Source organism: Rhincodon typus, chromosome 18, assembly GCF_021869965.1.
Source record: "Rhincodon typus isolate 14 chromosome 18, sRhiTyp1.1, whole genome shotgun sequence".
Lineage (NCBI taxonomy): Eukaryota > Metazoa > Chordata > Chondrichthyes > Orectolobiformes > Rhincodontidae > Rhincodon > Rhincodon typus.
This window is the reverse complement of record NC_063349.1, coordinates 25,528,205-25,546,418: the sequence shown is the minus strand read 5'-3', so window position 1 is coordinate 25,546,418 and position 18,214 is coordinate 25,528,205. Positions and strand designations below refer to the sequence as shown.

Genomic DNA, 18,214 nt, shown 5'->3' with positions numbered 1-18,214 from the left:
CAGTACATCCAATGATTAAGCAGCCACTTCTTTTAAGATCCTAGCATACAGTCCATCAACTTCAGTACTGTACCCTTTAGACACATTCATTATCCTCGTGCATTTTCTTTAGTGATTGTGCGGGTTTCATTTTCTCTCTGCCTTTAACCTTTCAGTTTTCTACTATACTTAAAAATTTTGTCTTCTAGTGTGAAGACAGATACAAAACACTTGTTTGAAGTCTCTGCCATTTCCTGGTTTCCCATTATTAGTTCCCCAGTCTCATTCTTTTAATGGGCTAATGCTCACTGTACACATCCTTTCTTTTTATATAAATACAGGCGTTTTGCTGAGTGTTTCAATGTCTTGCAAGTTTTCTTTCATACTTCAATTTCTTCCTGATTTTGATTCATTTTGTCATCCTTTGCTGATATCTATTAATCTTTGCAGCATTGTACATCTTATCTTTCAATTTTATATCAAGCTCAACTTCTTTGGTTAGCCATGGCTGGTGCATCCTTTTTGCAGAGTCTTTCATTTTCAATGAAATATCTTTGTTGAGGTTTATGAATTAGCACTTTAATTGTTTGCCACACCTTACACACAATCTTACCTATTAACTATTTTCCTAGACAAAAAACCAAAAGAACGGCCGACAGTGGAAATCAGAAATGAAAACAAAACAAATTGCTGGAAAAACTCAGCAGGTCTGGCAGCATCTGTGGAGAGAGATTGAAGTTGAGTTTTTGGGTCCAGTGATCTTTGTGAAGGATTGCTGAGTTTTTCCTGCAATTTCTGTTTTGTATTTGTAACTAATTTCCTAGTCCACTTTAGCCAGTCCATACCTTTGCAATTGACTTCAATTAAGTTCAAGTTTCAGACCTATATTTCTCATCTTCAACTTAATATGAAAATCTGTCAGGTTATGATTATTCCTATGGAGGATCTTGGACTTTGGGATCATTTGGTAATGATGTCTTATTAAATATTACCAAGACCAAAATACACCTTTAGTTAATTGATTCCAGAATGCATGGTTCCTAAAAACTGTCTTGAATATACTTTGGACTCAGGCTAACTTAGCTGATTGGACAATCAATTTATAAGATGGTTAAAATATCTATGATAAGAGCAGTACCTTTCTTACAACCCCGCCATTATTTCTCAACTTAGTGCTACAATGTAGTATAGAGTCTGTTAGAGAGCATACAAACAATCTCCAGTGATTTCCTTCCTTTACTTTTTATCTCCAACTTAACTGATTCTATATCTGGATTCTTTGAATCAAGATCACATCTTACTACTGTACTAATCTCATCCTTTATTAACAGCGTTACCCCATTTCATTTTCCTTTCTTTCTCATCTCAGTAACATCGAATAATCTTGAATATTCAGATCACAGCCAGGATTACCTTACAACAATCTCATTATAATTGCTATCATGTCATGCTCATTTGTGTCTGTTTGCTCTATTTATTTAAAACCTATATAAATGCCTCCTGCGTTCAAATAATTCTGTTGCTTTATCAATTTTCCCTACACTGATCTTAGTTGCTGATGCGCTCATTTGCTTTGACCTTCTTGTCATACTCTGGTCATAACCTAAATCGCTATCCTGCACTGTTGCCTTACCCTTTCTCCTTAACTTTGAAAATTTCCTCTGACAAGAATCCTACTCTCACTGTCCTGACCCCACAGCCCAAAATTATTTAGTTTGAGCCCTCTCTAAAACTTTAGTTGCACAAGTTGCCTGCACTCCCAAATCCATTTAAGTGAAGGCCTCCCAACAATACAACTTCCTCTTACCCCAGAAGTGGTGCCAATGCCCATGAATTTAACTCATTTCTCCTAAACCAATCTTTGTGTCACACATTCAACTTGCTGATTTTATTTTTCTTATACCAATCCACACCTTCATGGTACTGCTTCCTAACTTAGTCCCAAGCTATTCATATTCCCTCAGCAGATGCTTCTTTCTTGGCCTCATCTATATGGCTGGTACCCACATGCACTACAAAAACTGCATCTTTTCCCTCCCGCTCCAAGTTCCTTTGCAGTCATGAGGAAATGTCTTTATCTTTGGCAGTGGGCAGGGAAGACGGCTTTCGACTCTCATGTTCTTAATTGTAGAGATCAACGTCTATCTCCCTAACAATACTGTCCATTACCGCAACTACATGCCTTTTAATTCCCAACTTGAATGGCTCCTGCACTACAGTACTCTGTTCAGTTTACTCATCCTCCCCGCAGTCCTGGTTCTTGTCCATACAAATAGCAGGAATTTCAAACTTGCTGAACAAATACAAAGGCTAAGGTTCCTCCATTGACACCTCTGGAAGCCTATATCTACCACTCCCTTTGTCAAACACTCCCCTCTTGACCACAGACCAAATCTGAAGTACTTAGCTTAAGTGTGTAACTGCCTAAAGGAGCAAAGTGCCCATGGTAGACGCTCCCTGACCCATAATAGTATCCGAAGCTTCAATTCTGTGGAATTCAACATAAATACAAATTTTGTTTTTTTTTTCAAATGTTTCAAACAATTCCCAAAACAGATTAATATTTAGAGAATTTAATAATTGGAAATAATACCCTATTTTCAACTTTAACTCATGTTTAAAGTCATAAGCATGGGAGTCAACTTACTGTCTGTGTCCTAATCACACAGCAAGTCCTGAGCCACAATATTTGGAATTCTCTCTTAAAAGCATTGACCCCCAGAACCTCATTCAAGATTCTCCATCGAAGCTATTTATTTCAGCAAACATTCAGTTCTACCCTACAACTTCCCTCTTTGGTACAACATACTTTTTTTTTTATTCTGCCTTGGGATGTTTTCTATGTGAAGACTCCATATGAATACCAACTATTGAAATGTTCTAAGTGTAGGATGCAGTGAATAAAAATACCTCTGTTGGATTTCCACACATGTAAGAATGAATACTCACCGGATCAGAAAACGAAGCTGGCATTTTCTGCTCAACTTCCTTGCCTATTTCTGTTCCCGATACAGATTTCTGATATGGGTTCTCCTGTACTGACATCCTATTAAAATCAAAATTGAAAGTAAAATTAAAAGTAACATCGAACTCTATAATGCTTCCATACCACTTTGGGAAATATGTGTTTCCTGACTTCCAGAACAGGAGACAGGTTCATTCAGTAGTTACAGGGTAAATATTTTAAAACAACTGTTTCCCAAACAGCAGATGCCATAGGTCATTTAATCACAAATACAAAGATTGGAAGACTGTAAATTCCACTGTGATCATTTTGTTGAAGGGACTGAAGGTATGGTAGCTAAATTTGCTGATGACATAGGTAAGGATGTTATAAAAGAGGCGTAACAAACTTACTAAGGGGATATAGATAGATTAAATGTATGGGCACAGATCTATCAAATGGAGTATAATGTAGGAGAGTGTGAAATTGTCCAGTTTGACAGAAAAAAAAAGACATTATTAGAAAGATCTGGGTGTCTTAGTGCATGAATCACAGAAGGTTAGTATACAGGTATAGCAAGTCATCAGGAAAGCGAATAGAATTTCTGTTTTATTAAAAGAGGAATTGAATGCAAGAGTAGGGAGGTTATGCTTCAGTTATATAGGGCATTGGTGAGACTGCATTTGGAATACTGTGTACAGCACAGGTCACCACACTTAAAGGATGTTAATGCGTTAGAAGCAGTTCAGAGAAGGCTAACCAAAATACCACCTGGAACGAGCGAATTGTCTTTGAGGGAAAGCTAGATTTGTATCCTCCAGGGTTTAGAGGAGTCAGAGGTGACTTAATTGAAACAGAGTCACAGAGCTGTACAGCACGGAAACAGACCCGTTGGTCCAACTCGACGAGATATCCTAAATAAATCTAGTCCCATTCGCCAGGAATTGGCCCATATCCCTCTAAACCCTTCTTATTCATAAACCCATCCAGATGCCTTTTAAATGTTGTAATCGTACCAGCCTCCACCACTTGCTTTGGCAGCTCATTCCATACACGCACCACCCTCTGCATGAAAAAGTTGGCCCTTAGGTAATTTTTAAATCTTTCCACTCTCACCATAAACGTATGGCCTCTAGTTTTGGTCCCCCCTACCCAGGGAAAAAGATCTTGGCTATTCACGCTAACCATGTCCCTCATGATTTTACAGACTCTAAGGTCACCCCTCAGCTTCCAGTGCTCCAGGGAAAATAGCCCTAGTCTATTCAGCCTCTCCCTATACCTCAAACCTTCCATCCCTGGCAACATCCTCATAGATCTTTTCTGAACCCTTTCAAGTTTCAAAACATCCTTCCTACAGCAGGGAGACCAGAATTGCATGCAGTGTTCAAAAAAAATGGCCTAACCAATGTCCTGTACAGCTGCAACATGTCCTACACTCAATGCACTGACCAGTAAAGGAAAGCATACCAAATACCTCTTCATTATCCTATCATGTGGCTTAGTACAACTACCAAACAAGGTACTGAAACTCACTAACAGCAGTGAATGCAAGCAACACATTTCAAGAAGTGAAAAGGCAACATTAATCAATTTTTTGTTTGAATAAATACAAAATCTGTATGCTACATTCTCAAAGCAATTAGATTGTTTGTAATACTGCTGTATTTCGAAATGGAACGATTTAGTGCTTCTGTTTGTTACTTGACAATTTTAACCACATTCAACAAAAATATTTTGTCTTGTTTCTCGTAGGAACAGGAGGCCCAAGCCAGTGAAACTGCTCTGCCATTCAATTACGTAACGACTGATCATCTACATCAATGCCACTTTCCCATGCTATGTTGATATGCCTTGATGTCAGTAGTATTCAGAAATCAAGCGATGCTCAATGATTGAGGTGGAAAATTCCAAATATTCACTACCCTCTGATTAAAGAAATTCCTCATCTCAGTCTTGGATGTTTTACCTCTTATTCTGAGGTTATGGCCCCTAATTCTAGACTCACCAGCCTGGGGAAACAACCTATCAATATCCATTCTGTCATATCCTGTAGGATTTTAAGTTTCAAAGAGTTTACTTCTCATTCTTTGAAATTCGAGAGAGAACAGGCCAAGTCTCTTCAATCTCTCCGCATAAAATAATCCTGCCATTTCAGGAATTAATCAGATAAACCCCCATTCCATGTTCTTGATGGCAAGTGTCCAAAACTGTACACAATGCTCAAGGTGTAGTTTCACTAAGGTCCTATTTAATTGAAGCAAGACATTTTTATTCCTATACTCAAATTCCCTTGCAATGAATGCCAACATACCATATGCCTTCTTAACTGCATGATAGCTTTCAACAAATCATGACCAAGGATATCGACACATTCATTCTCACCATTTAAGAAAAATACCGACTCTCTGTTCACCAAAGTGGGTGTTTTCTCTATTCATATATTAATTTAGATGTAAGCTACTGGTTGTGCACTTCAGCATTATAACTAGGATGCTGTGTGGGGCTATTGCTACTGCTGCATCCAATGCAAATATGAGGAGGCATAAGCTATATTAGTTGAGCTATATAAAATAGTGGACACCTCAGAGAGGCTGAGTAAGATCATCCACTCACCACTTTGAGCGAAGACAGTGAAAACCAACCTTGTCTCTTGTATGCACTACTGTCAATCATGGCTGAGATATAATGTTCATGCCGCCATTCTCAAACAGATGTGTTAGGGAACAAGATCTTTGTTCTGACGTGTAAGTGGAGGCCCAGCCTGCTGCTTTTAGAGTTTAGAATGTAATGAACCCAACGCGGTAGGTCTGACAGGTTCAGTCCAAGCTATACCTGCCACTGTTGATGTTACTTTTACAATATGCTTTGAACAAGAAGTTAGGGAATGTGCTGGACAATGAGATCATGATGACGTACAATTCTATTACTGATCATGATCAAAGTTTCATGAATTCCACTGTCATTAAAACCATCTGTTCCATTCTTTAGTTTCCACTTAAATGCGTCAAAATATTTGCTTTAATCTCTACCTGTGATAGCAAGTTCCACATTCTTACAACCTCTGAAAATAAATTTATTCTGAAATCCCACAGGGATTTCTTGGTGACTTTCTTACGTTGATGGTCTCTGGTTAAGGCCTTCCCTAAATTTGAAACATTCTTCCTGAATCCATCTCAAAACCTTTCAGGATTTTAAGACTTGAATTCACCCTGATTTAATTTTCAAGAGGAGACTCTCAATCCTTTCCTGATATATTTACCCAAGACATTTATGGTACTATCCTTGTAAATTTTCTCTGCAACCTCTCCAATATTTCTATATCTTTTAGATAATATGTTGTCCAGATCTGTGCAAAATACTCTTAAGTATGGTCTAAACCACTAGCAGCACAGGTTTAGCATTACTTCCCTTTTCAATTATATTTCTTTAAAAGTTAAAAAGGGCTAACAAAGCAATAGGTTTTATCAATAAAAACCAAAAGAACTGCAGATGCTGTAAATCAAACAATAACAGAAATTGCTGGAATAGCTCAGGAGGTCTCGCAGCATCTGTGAAGAGAAATCAGAGTTTATGTTTTGGGTCCGGTGACCCTTCCTCAGAACTCTGGGAAGGGTTACTGGACCCGAAATGTTGACTCTGATTTCTTTTCACAGATGCTGCCAGGCCTGCTCAGCTTTTCCAGCAATTTCTGTTTTGGAGACTAGGTTTTCTGATCATGCTAACTATGGTGCAACTTTTAACAATTGTATTTGTACTGTTGGATCCCTTTACTCCTCCATCTCACCTGGTAAAGCAGCTCCAAAATTTCAACCTCTCAATTATTTCTCCTAGGGTTTTGTGGCACAGTTGTTAGCATGCTGGTTGAGCCAGAAGCTCAAGGTTCAAGTCCCACTCCAGGACTTGACGGCCATGGAAGGGGTGCTCAAAGTGACCAAAATGAGTTGATTATTGACTTACAACGTTTTCGATACTGTTACTACATGTCAAAGATGTGTGTGTCTCCTGGTCCATTCCTGCTTCGTATGGAATAGCGACTCTCTGGCTATAGCCTCTGGTGAAAACTGGTACTGACTTGTTCCAGGAAACCTAACCATGGAAATAGACGTAAACACGTGCTTTGCCAGCTGCATAGGTGGGGGAATGGGACTAAAGGCGATTCTCTCTATCAAAATGTACTACCTCACATTTATATCTATTGAACGCCATTTGCCAATGATTTCTTCAAGTTTAGTAATGTCTATTGGAAAAGTGTTGCAGTCTTCTTCAAGATTTACAAAGGTTGGATTAGTACGAAGATAATTTATAAACTGAAAGCACTGCTTGCTGAGTGTGCTTGGCTTGTTATATTTAATTCTTGGAGAAAAACTCCACACAAAATGCAAAATGTTGCCTTACCCTCTTATATTGTAATGTTCTTCTGGTGGTCTAATTCCCTGTTGCTGCATCACCATATTTTGATACTGACCCATTCGTTCATCAGATTGACTGTACAAAGGCATTCTGGTTTGTGGCTGGCCATTTATCTGATGAGGTGGGATATGATGACGTGAAGCCCCCAGCATGGCCTGAGGTGGTCGCCGAGTTGCATAAGGATTAGTGTTAAAAAGAGAAGCCGACTGGGCTGTATAAACAGATGAATGTGAAAGAATTCCATGGGGGCCTTGAATCCCAGGATGTACTCCAGGTCCCCTGTATATCAGCCCACTTATAGGTTGAGCACTGTGTCCTTTAGCAGCAGCATTATGACTGTCTAGATCCAGAATTTCCTTTGGACTTTCAGGCCTTTCCTGTTCTTTATTTAATTTTTCATCCTTTGTGGTGTGCGACATGTTATTGGTCCCCTGGCTCATGTCATTGTTTTCTTTAGAGTTTCCATTCATTGCTTCCTGTGTTGCATTTACTAATGTGTGACTGTCTGATGATCCCTCCGAACCCTGCAAAGGAATACCAGACACTGATGTTTTCCCATTTCCATTATGTACTGACAAATGGCTAGACTGCTGCAGATGAGGGCCTGTTGGGGATAGGGCCTGGGGCCAGTCCTCTGGAGGATAACTTTGCCCTTGAGCATAAGCATAGTAATGAGGATGTTGATATTGGTGGTATGGTGATTGAATTTGTTGCTGGGAAGCATGATATGGATAACATTGGACTTGGTGCTGATATGCGGGGTATATCCCGGGTGGCAACTGCTGAGGAAACCTTGGATTAGGAAAAGGCTGTGTGTTTGCAAATGTCTGGGGTCCACTCATACTTCTTCCAAAGGGTCTGCAACCACGAGCCATACCATACTGTCCTGCAACAGAGTATTCTGGATTATGTCCATACTGTGTGTGTGCCATAATTCCCATCATCCCAGGATTAGTTCCATTATTTTTTCCCTGTTTGCCTTCTGTTAAGGTGTTCGTATTTTTTACAGACTCCTCATTTCTGTTCAAATTGTTGGAGGCTAATTGGTCTGAAGATTCAGCATAATGTATGAAGTTGGGGGCACTTTCGTTGACCAGGTTATCATTATGGTTCTTCACCTCAGCTTTATTTTGATTTTTGACTTTTTTCTCTTTGTTTACTCTGCCGCTGATTTTTTTATTATTCTTTGCACTGTTCTTTACGGCTCTTTTTTTGGAGTCTACAATTTGTTTGTTTGACTCTTTCTGTGTCTTTCCAACTGAACTGCTAATATCTTTCAATTTAATGTCACATTTTTCTTCCTCTTCAACTTTGATAGATCTCAAACCATTACTTTGACTTTCACTTGCATCCGATTCAATAAAATTGGCTGGATTCAGTTTGATGTCACCTTCGGAGAGCTGTTGTGTGGTTGGTTCGGTATTTGTAGGAGAGATTCCTGAATCTTTGCATTGTTGTTTTTGTTCCCCTCCAATTGACCTGTTTTTGATTGGCTTCATTTCTGTTCAAAGATTAAAAAAATTGCATTTAGTAACAGCCATCAAGAAATTTAGATTTTCAATCTCAAGTCTTTTCAGGAGAGAAGGATGAAGTGAACTAGTGGTCAACACATCCATTATCAGTTGACTCCACTCATTTTAAAATAAAATATTTATATGGGAAGAGGGTAAGCTATTGGGAGGAAACAAGTTAATTTTAGCTTCTACCATAAACTCATTAAAAAAGGTCAACTTTTTTGTTTTGCAAAATCTCTTGGCTTTCTGGACTTCAGCGTTTAAAACGCAGACACGCTTACCTTGTGTTTCATCAATATTTTCTGGCCTATCAGTATGCTGTGATACTCCTAATGAATCAGCACTGCCTTCCAATGCTCGTTTGTGAGGTTGCATACTGGAGATACATTGCTGGGCTTCACCATGTTGCTGCTGTGATGCTGGTACATGGGTACCAGGAAGATATGCTGAAGAAGGCCCTGGTGGACAGACAGGGGCGGAAAGTTGCTGCATTGCAATCATCTCTGGACTAGACAGCATAGAATCAATGTGGAGACCTTGATGTGAATGTCTTAGGAAAGGAGGCGGCATTCTCTGTACACTAGGTGCTTGGGGTGAATTTGGAAGTCTGGGATATCCTGGCGGCCCATTTTGAGGTAGACAATCTGGTTGATCTGGCCAGTGATTGAGTGGCACAGATGGCCTTATTAGATTGCGCTCCATCATTTGGGGAAATGGGCGATGCTGTGACTGTGGGGACTGGCCTGGAGCAACCAGTCGATTTTTTTCAACAGATCCCATAGGTCTTTCAATTGAACCATCATTATTACTGTTCCATACATGACGAGACCCATGACATGGACCATTTGGGCGACCATATGGATTGTACACATGCCTCCCCTGAAAATCAGCGTTTGGACGATGAACTGGCCCTTCCAGACGGTGTGCTGTGTATCCTGGTTGAAATGGTTGGCTTGGGTACAAACTTCCTTCCTGAGGTGGAGCATTCACTGTTCCATGAGGCACTGATGGGGGTCTAGGGCCTAAAGAAGGCCCATGTACTGGCCCAGGAAATGATGCTTTATTGCCAGCTGCTAACATCCGAGGGCCCTGATGTTCATTCACAGTTACCTGATGCTGTAATTAGACAAAAATACACCACAGTTTAACTATTTTTGTTTCCCAAAGGAGGTTTAAGTAGTTCACACAATATCAAATCATTTATGATCATCAGACTCAATCACTATTATCGGCTAGGAAAGACCTGTTCTGAAGTTGTTACACAATTAATTGTGAACGACACTGATTTATGTTGACAGATTTTCTATAGTATATACGTTAGAACAGAATTGTAACAACTGCTCTTCAACAGAGCACGACATTCACCTTGGGAACACAAGATCAAATACTACATTTTACAGAAAAGCTGAGGCTTCTTAGGAAAATCCTATATGAAGATGATAATTTTAAAGGAAGGATTGATTAATTTATGGGGAAATATTTTGTTTGATGTGTGTTTGTGTTATAAATTTTATTTCTAACCTATTTATCTGTGAAAAGTGGGTTGACTGAAGGGAAATACTGGAAAAATATTTTGGTTAATTGAAGTTCAGTTTTTGCTTTTTGGGTAAAGAATACGGCAATCCTTGTCCATTCCAAATTTCTTCCTTTTATAGACTTTATAAAAAGTAATAGTATGATATCAGAGCATTCTGACTGAAAGGAGAAATGATTACATGAATATTACTTCTTCAAATTCTATTTATTTCACAAATTTAGAGTGTATTTTATGTTCATTTGTTCACACTATAAAATAACATTCATTTGATAAAGACAAGAATATTTGCTACAAAGGTTTAAATAGGTACTTCCCTTCAGACCTGAATTCTCATAGCTGTACGTCAACTGCAGCCAGAGATCATTGAATTTTCCTGTTATCTCATAAAGTTAAAGAGAAGCTGCGCACCTTCATGAATTCCTTCCACATATGTCCTTCCCTGAATAATCCGCTGATTTTTCAACAGTGCTTCCTCTACAAATTTAAACATGTAGGACAACATTTTCAAGAATTCTGTCCCTTGAGAAAGACTGCTATCTTGGCCCTGGGGTCTGACTACATTCAAGTACCTCTGGATTTTTTACCACCATATTGAGAGCTAATGCCCAAGTCATAGATCAGAATACTCCAGAAGGAGTTAGATATAGTTTGTAGGGCTTAAGGGAACAAAAAATGAGGAAAAAGTGGGAGCAGGGTACTGAGTTGATCAGCGATGATATTGAATGGCGAAGCAGGCTTGAAGGGCTGAAATGTCTACTCCTGCTCCTATTTTCTTTGTTTCTATGCCACGGTGGAATTTGAACCCATACCCCAGAACATTAGCTTGGACCTCTGGATTACTGAAACAGTGAGGTTATCACTGCACCACCATGTTGGTTTCCAAGACAGACTCTCACAGACTAATTAATTGTTGGGGAAAAAATATGTTTATCAATGTCAGAATGTGAGTGCTAAATTGATCGCAATCTTTTGCATTTATTGACTTTCGATATGTCAATATTTTCTAAACAAGCTGTTCAGACTTATGACACACCTCTGGAGGAAGTGAGACTTGAACCTGGGCTTCCTGGCTCAGAGGTAGGGACACTACCACTGCACAAGAGCCCCAAACTAATTGTTGTTATTGTAAACAGAGAAAGCTATAGGACACAAACTGGCAATAAAATGCATAATTCAGCAACTGAAAGCACAGCTGCACTTATGAGCAGATTGCTCTCTACATAACTGGTGTTGTGGCACAAATAAGCAGGCAAAGTTTTAAAAGTGTGGAGGTTCATATTCAGCAGCATTTCAAAAAAACTAAGGAATTTCAATTCTTTTCTCATTCAAGGATCAGAGCAAATTTCAAAAAGATTTGGCTAAACATTAACATAAATTCTAAAAAATAAGTTGAGGTATGAAGAAAATTTTCTGAACATAACATACCAGTGCCAAGGCAATAAGATCATTTATTTAAATGCTTAGTTAATAGAAGTGACCATTTAAGTAGCTAAACAGATCTTTCTAATGAAATCATTTTATTGTTTTATTTAGCTTCAGAAGCAGAGCGACAAAGAGAGACGAGTCCTCAAGATCCTGGTCACCAGCAAATTGCAAGGGGACCAGTGCCGAGTTAAGGCTGGTGGCGCACTCTCCCAAGCTGGTCTTGAGGAATTCATAAAGAAGCAGGGCTTGGAAGCAGGCACCTTTCATTTGAATTTTCTACTTCACCTAGCCCAGTGGATGAACAGGGAGGAGAGAGGAGGAAGGAATGTTGTGTCCTTGCTCCAAGCTGTGTGTGGGGTACAGGACTCCATTTTACTCCTAATCTCAGAGTTCTCACTCACTTAGCTTCATCCAATCATAGCCACAATATGAGTGAGGGTGCGGTGTAATTGTCTGCAGGTAATAAAGGAGGAGCCAGACTCAGACAGTTATAGTCACTCACTCACTCACAGACACTCATCCCTCAGGCCCAGGAGTTCTGAAGATTCATTTTGCAGTTCTTTCCTACCCTGCGATTCCAGCTTTCCTCGCTACTAGTGTTGCTGCAACCTTGTGGCATCTCTGGTCCCTTCAGTCAACTCAACTTCAGCAGTCGACTGTAGGAGCAGCAGTTGAGTAGGAGGGCATGAGCCTTCACTTTCTACTATATAACTACAAACACTAGTTTCACTTTTTACTTGATGTCCATACAGAAGATCACCTATTATAGAACAAAGCTCTTTGAAAGTTACCTGCATGATAAATTGGTGATGCAATTGCTGTCGTACTTGATGTGCCAGCAGTGGTTCCCTTGGGGAACAATATTGATACTGGGTCTCTACAGTTGGCCGAGATCCAAACATACATGGCACCGATGGTCTCTAGATGAAGAAAACACTTCAATTTGTGGGCTACCATCTTGAACAGGATGGGAGGGGTAAAGGGTGGGGGTGAGGGAAGGAGGACGACAGCAGGAACTTGCATGTATATAGCACCTTTCATGACCTTCAAACATATCAAAGCACTTTATGGCCAATAACATACTTGGAGATGCAGTCACTGCTCTAACATAGGGAAATGTGGCAGTAGAATCTGCACACAAAGGTGAACACACGGTGATTAGACAAATTGCTAGAAGGAGGTGGTTTTAAAGGAGCAATTCAAAGGAAGAAAGAAGAAAGAGAAGCAAGAATATGGAGACGATCAGGAAGAAAATTCCAGAGCTGATGCCTAGCCAACTGTAGACATGGCTGTGATTGGTAGAGTGGAACTAATTAGTGAAGTGCAAGAAACCAGAATTGGAGGCACACAGATATCTCCAAAGGTTGTATGATTGAGGTTACAAGAATGGAGGTTACAGTGGTGAGGCCATGGAAGAATTTGAAACAAGGATGGAAATTTTAAATGAGTCATTCCTAATGAGGAGAAATTACAATTCACAAAATTCAGGCACGATGGGTGATCAGGATTTAGTTCAAGTTGGGAAATAGGTAGCAGGGCTTTGCTTCAGAGAAAGATTGAAGGCTGGCCAAAAACTGCATTGGAACAGTCAGTTCTGGAGGTAACAAGTGCATGAAGTGGATTTCCAGAGAAGGTAGTCTGAAGATGTGATAGACCCACCAGAGAAAGTAGAGATAGCTTGCTTTAAATCTATTATAAATGTGGCATTTCTTACAGTCCTGCACACACTCAGCACTGCACAGATGTTTCAGCTAAAGTTATACATCTCTAGATGTTGAGATTGAATCCACAATCATCTGCTTCAAAGCAGATAATTTTTAAAAACCTCTTTAAATCTAACAACAGTTTTTATTTTTTTTTCCTATGAGGTACCAGACGACATCTTACCTAGTGAGTGTTCACCTCATCAACTCAAATGAGGCCCAATTGTGATCACTGATTTAAATAGCAAGTAAGTAAGTTCGACAGCACACTCAGTCACACTTGCACTATTGGATTAGTTTCTGTCTTACATAAGGTTGCAACGCCTCATAATTTATCGGTGCTATTAGTAGACAAACACCTAGCACAAAAGTTCCGATTCACTATTTTAGTAGAGGTGTTAATCTCATGCAACATAAATGGATTAATAATCCCAGAAACGGCAGAAAAACGTTACATGCTTGCTAAATTTTGACCTGCTAATATCAGCAATAGCAATGTTTAATTTTAGTACAAGTAATGTAGAGTCAAAGTCATACAGCATGGAAACTGACCGTTCAGTCCAACTTGTCTGCAGTGACAAGGCATCCCAATCTGACCTAGTCCCGTTTGCCAACATTTGATCCATATCCCTCTAAACACTTCCTAATCATATACCCATTCTGATGCCTTTTAAATATTGTAATTGTACCCACCTCCACCACTTCCTCTGGCGGTTTATTCCATACAAGCACTGCTCTCTGCATGAAAAAGTTACCCTCAGGTCCTTTTTAACCTTGCCCCTCTCACCCTAAACCCCTATGCCCTCTTGTTTTGGAATCCCTCACCCTAGGAAAAAGACTATCTTTCGGCATTGAAAATAATTAAGACCGTTGCTTATTTGATTTTTTAATGTCTTATGCTTCTACTTTATAAAGTTAATAATAGACATTATTAGATCACAAATCAGATCTCATCCAATTCCATGGCCAAATAGTAAAATACTTGTACAATTAGAAGAAACAATATTAAATTTGATTGGAAAAGCTGAAAGGGTATGTTTTAATTTGCCCATTTCCACAATTAATAACTGGGTTAAGTGACCAGTAAGCTCGAGTAAAACAAAATTTTTCTAACAGGACTGCACTGCATTTAATCAAACATTTAATATCCTCATGCAAGTTTTTGTCCACAAGTCACAATAAAAAATATGGGGCAGAAATGATACTACCAAAACTAAGGATCATGTCTCCTTCCACATACTCATTTTGAATATTCCTTCAATACTTGCCACAACAAATGTTAGGGGTTGCTACAATTGACCTCACTTTGTAGACTGATAGGGATGAGTTAAGGTCAAGATTTTCATTATTCTTGATTGCTGCAACTTGTATTGGGCAGGTGGATATCAGACAAGAGAGAATGTGACTGTTCTTCTGTGTGGTTTTGTGGTTGAATGGTCTACAACTGGCTAGGTGCACAAATGAACTAGGTAAATGTATAGGTCACTTTGTTTCCTTGTAATTGCACACCACCAAAGAGTTAAGAAATTCAGGAAAGGATAGCACAAAACTAATGGGGGTGCAAACTACTTTATTACCAACAAAGTGTAGCATTCAAAGTAAAAGAATTGCATCTTACTTGTTGCCCTTGAAGATGATACATCTGGCGTGGTGAATCAGTACACGACATTCCCTTGTATGGTGGTGTAAGAGGAAAAGTCTGCCCATTTTCTACTCCTAACATCCTTAAAGGAGGCCCATGCTGCAACTGGTCACTGTTCATCTCAGTTCCAGCACTTTGCACTTCTCCGTTCATCTGTTTTTGTTGTCTTAGAGATTCATCGGTCATTTTACTTAGAGTTTCAGTGGCTTCTTTTCCAAAGCGATTTGATTTACTCCGTCTCCGATCTTTCTTTTCCCGATCTTCCCACCTTAAATTAAACTCTTCATCGCTGTCAGCATCTTCTGCAGGGAAGTGTTTCAGCATTGATTTGTTAAAACACCTGTCTAGAGCTTCAGCCATCTTTGTGTATTCTATTAGAAAATGAAAGTTTAGCGATAACCGATGAGGGCACATAACCAAAAACACACTCACCAATGTTCTCAATGAGTTCAAGCAAGAAAAAATGCATAAATGTTTAGAAATAACTGGTACAACATAACTGTAAACCTACTAGTTGAGTACAGTAACAGTAAAAGAATTAGCTAAAGAAAACAGCAATTTTCTTTATTGTTAACATGGAAACATGTTGCATAGTGTAATTCCTATTTTGTTCAACCACGTAAAATTTTCTCTCAGTTATGTGAAGTGAACTTGAATACTACCCACATCTTCAATTTGTTACAAGAAAGGACATTTAAAAAAAAATCAAAGCATACTTATTAAGTTTGACATTTCTTTAAAAAAATGCAGGTGAATATAAAACAAAACAACACACAATATATAACTCACTTTATGTGATTATACCATTGGTTTAACCAACAAGCAGTGACTTTCCTTTTCAGTTTATCATAATAGTTTCATTAGGCAAGATTTATTTTTGAATAAGGGATAAGCTAGTAATTTTATTAATAAGATGAAAATCCAGATCTAAAATAAGAAAATTTATACTTTCTCCCTTGTAGAACAAATTTACCCCAAGATTTAAAAAAACGTCAGTAATTAGCAGTACAGTTCTTTTTCCAGAACAAGAAAGGATGCATTATTGGACTTGATTCTTGGAAATAAAGTGGATGACGTCAGTGGGGAAACATTTAGGAGACAGTGATCATAGCACTGTAAGGTTTAGGATAATGGTGGAGAACGACAATGCTCAATGCAGAGTTTTAAAAAGAATCAACTGGTTGAAAGATGACAGATGGCCATGAGTGGAGCAGGGCAGATAGACTGGAATGAAACGGTTGGTGAGAACAACTGTAACTGAGCAACGGACTAGCTTCAAAGAGAAGATGCTGTGGTGGGGAAGCTTCTAGAAACATTGAAATTGAATTTTTGCAACAGAATTAGTAGTAACATGAAAAATGATGGATTGATTAGGAAGAGCCAGCACAGATTTCTAAAGGAAATATCATGCTTGACTAACTTGGAGTTTTTAAGATATGGAGCTAGACAGTTCGATACAAAATTGGCTTGAAAGTATGAAACAGAGGATGGTGGTAGAGAGTTGCTTTGTGGGCTGGACACCTGCGTGATCAGCGGTGTGCCACAAGGATCGGTGCTGGGTCCACTGCTTTTCATCATTTGAAGAAAATGATTTGGACGTGAATATGAGAGGTGCAGTTAGTAAGTTTGCAAAATAGGTGGTGTAATGGACAGCGAAGATGATTATCGCAGCGTACAACAGGACCTAGATCAGATGGGTCAATGGGCCGAGGAGTGACAGATGGAGTTTAATTTGGATAAATGTGAGGTGTTGCACTTTGGTAAGGCAAACCAGGACGGGTCTTATACAGTTAATGGTAGGGGTCCGGGGAGTGTTGCTGAACAAAGACCTAGGGGTGCAGGTGCATAATTCCTTGAAAAGGGAGTCACAGGTAGATACAATGAAGAGAAGACGGCACTTGGCATGCCTGCCTTCTTTAATCAGAACATTGAGTGTAGGAGTTGGGATGTCATGTTGCAGCTGTACAGGATATTGGTGCGACCACTTTTAGAAAACTGTGTGCAATGCTGGTTGCCCTTCTATAGAAAAGACGCTAAGTTTGAAAGAGTGCAGAAAGAATTACAAGGATATTGTCAGGACTGGAGGGTTTAGTTTAAATTGGTACTGGAAACTGTTGTTCATTAATAACATGCAAGGCTATAGAAAATAAACATTGTATTAACAACAATAAATCAAATAAACATTGTATTATCAACATGACCCACAAATCAATAACAACATCAAAAGTAAACATATGTACCTTGAAAAGAGAACTGCCATTTACAGAATGATTGCATTTTGTTTGGATTAAAGACTGCCTTGACAAAAAGAATACTGCAGGTTTTTATTGATGTCCCAGGCTCTCTTATTGTTCCCACTAGGAGGAGGGACTAGGACCAGAGGGCACAGCCTCAGAGTGAAGAGATGACCCTTTAAAACTGAGATAAGGAGCAATTTCTTCAGCCAGAGAGTGGTTAATTTGTCGAACTCACTGCTGCAGAGGGCAATAGAGGCCAAGTCATTGAATGTATTTAAGAAATAGATAGGCTCTTGATTGGTAAGGGGATCAAGAGTTACAGGAGAAGGGTTTGAGAAACATCACTCAAACCGAATAGTGAAGTAGACTTGATGGGTCAAATGGGCTAATTATGCGCCTAAGTCTTATATGTTACAAACATAACAAAATCTCCAGAAGGACATGACCTCAAAAGGATTTTCTTCATTTGGTACAACTAGCAGAGTACATCATGTGAGGACAGGACTGCAACAAATTCAATCAACAGTCTCCAATTAATTAATTCTAAAAGAAACAAGATCAATTTAAATCAATACAGTGTGGTGCTGGAGGAACGCAGAAGATCAGGCAGTAGAGGAGCAGGAGAGTCAATGTTTCGGGTTGGAACCCTTCATAAGCACTGGGGAGGAGGAAGGGAGCTGGGAAATAAATAGAGGGAGAAGGGGTGGGGCTGGGGTGGTGATTGATGGATGCAGGTGGGGTAGTGGGAATTGGTCAGTGGGAAGGATGGGGAAGATAGGTGGGAAGGAAGATGGACAGGTTGTGTCAGGTCAAGGAGGCGGGG

At 39.3% G+C, this 18,214-nt stretch overlaps 1 protein-coding gene across 1 annotated transcript in view; it reads right to left on the bottom strand.

The window, feature by feature from the left end:
- The window catches only part of LOC109922830 (cat eye syndrome critical region protein 2-like), a 116,149-nt gene that overhangs the window by 4,560 nt on the left and 93,375 nt on the right, over positions 1-18,214 (bottom strand). Inside the window, exons 13-17 of the mRNA XM_048607880.1 lie at positions 15,131-15,525; positions 12,601-12,729; positions 9,129-9,963; positions 7,319-8,834; positions 2,929-3,025 (exon numbers count right to left, since the gene is read on the bottom strand). Of these exons, the coding sequence (XP_048463837.1) occupies positions 2,929-3,025; positions 7,319-8,834; positions 9,129-9,963; positions 12,601-12,729; positions 15,131-15,525 (2,972 nt within the window). The remainder of the gene's footprint in view (positions 1-2,928; positions 3,026-7,318; positions 8,835-9,128; positions 9,964-12,600; positions 12,730-15,130; positions 15,526-18,214) is intronic.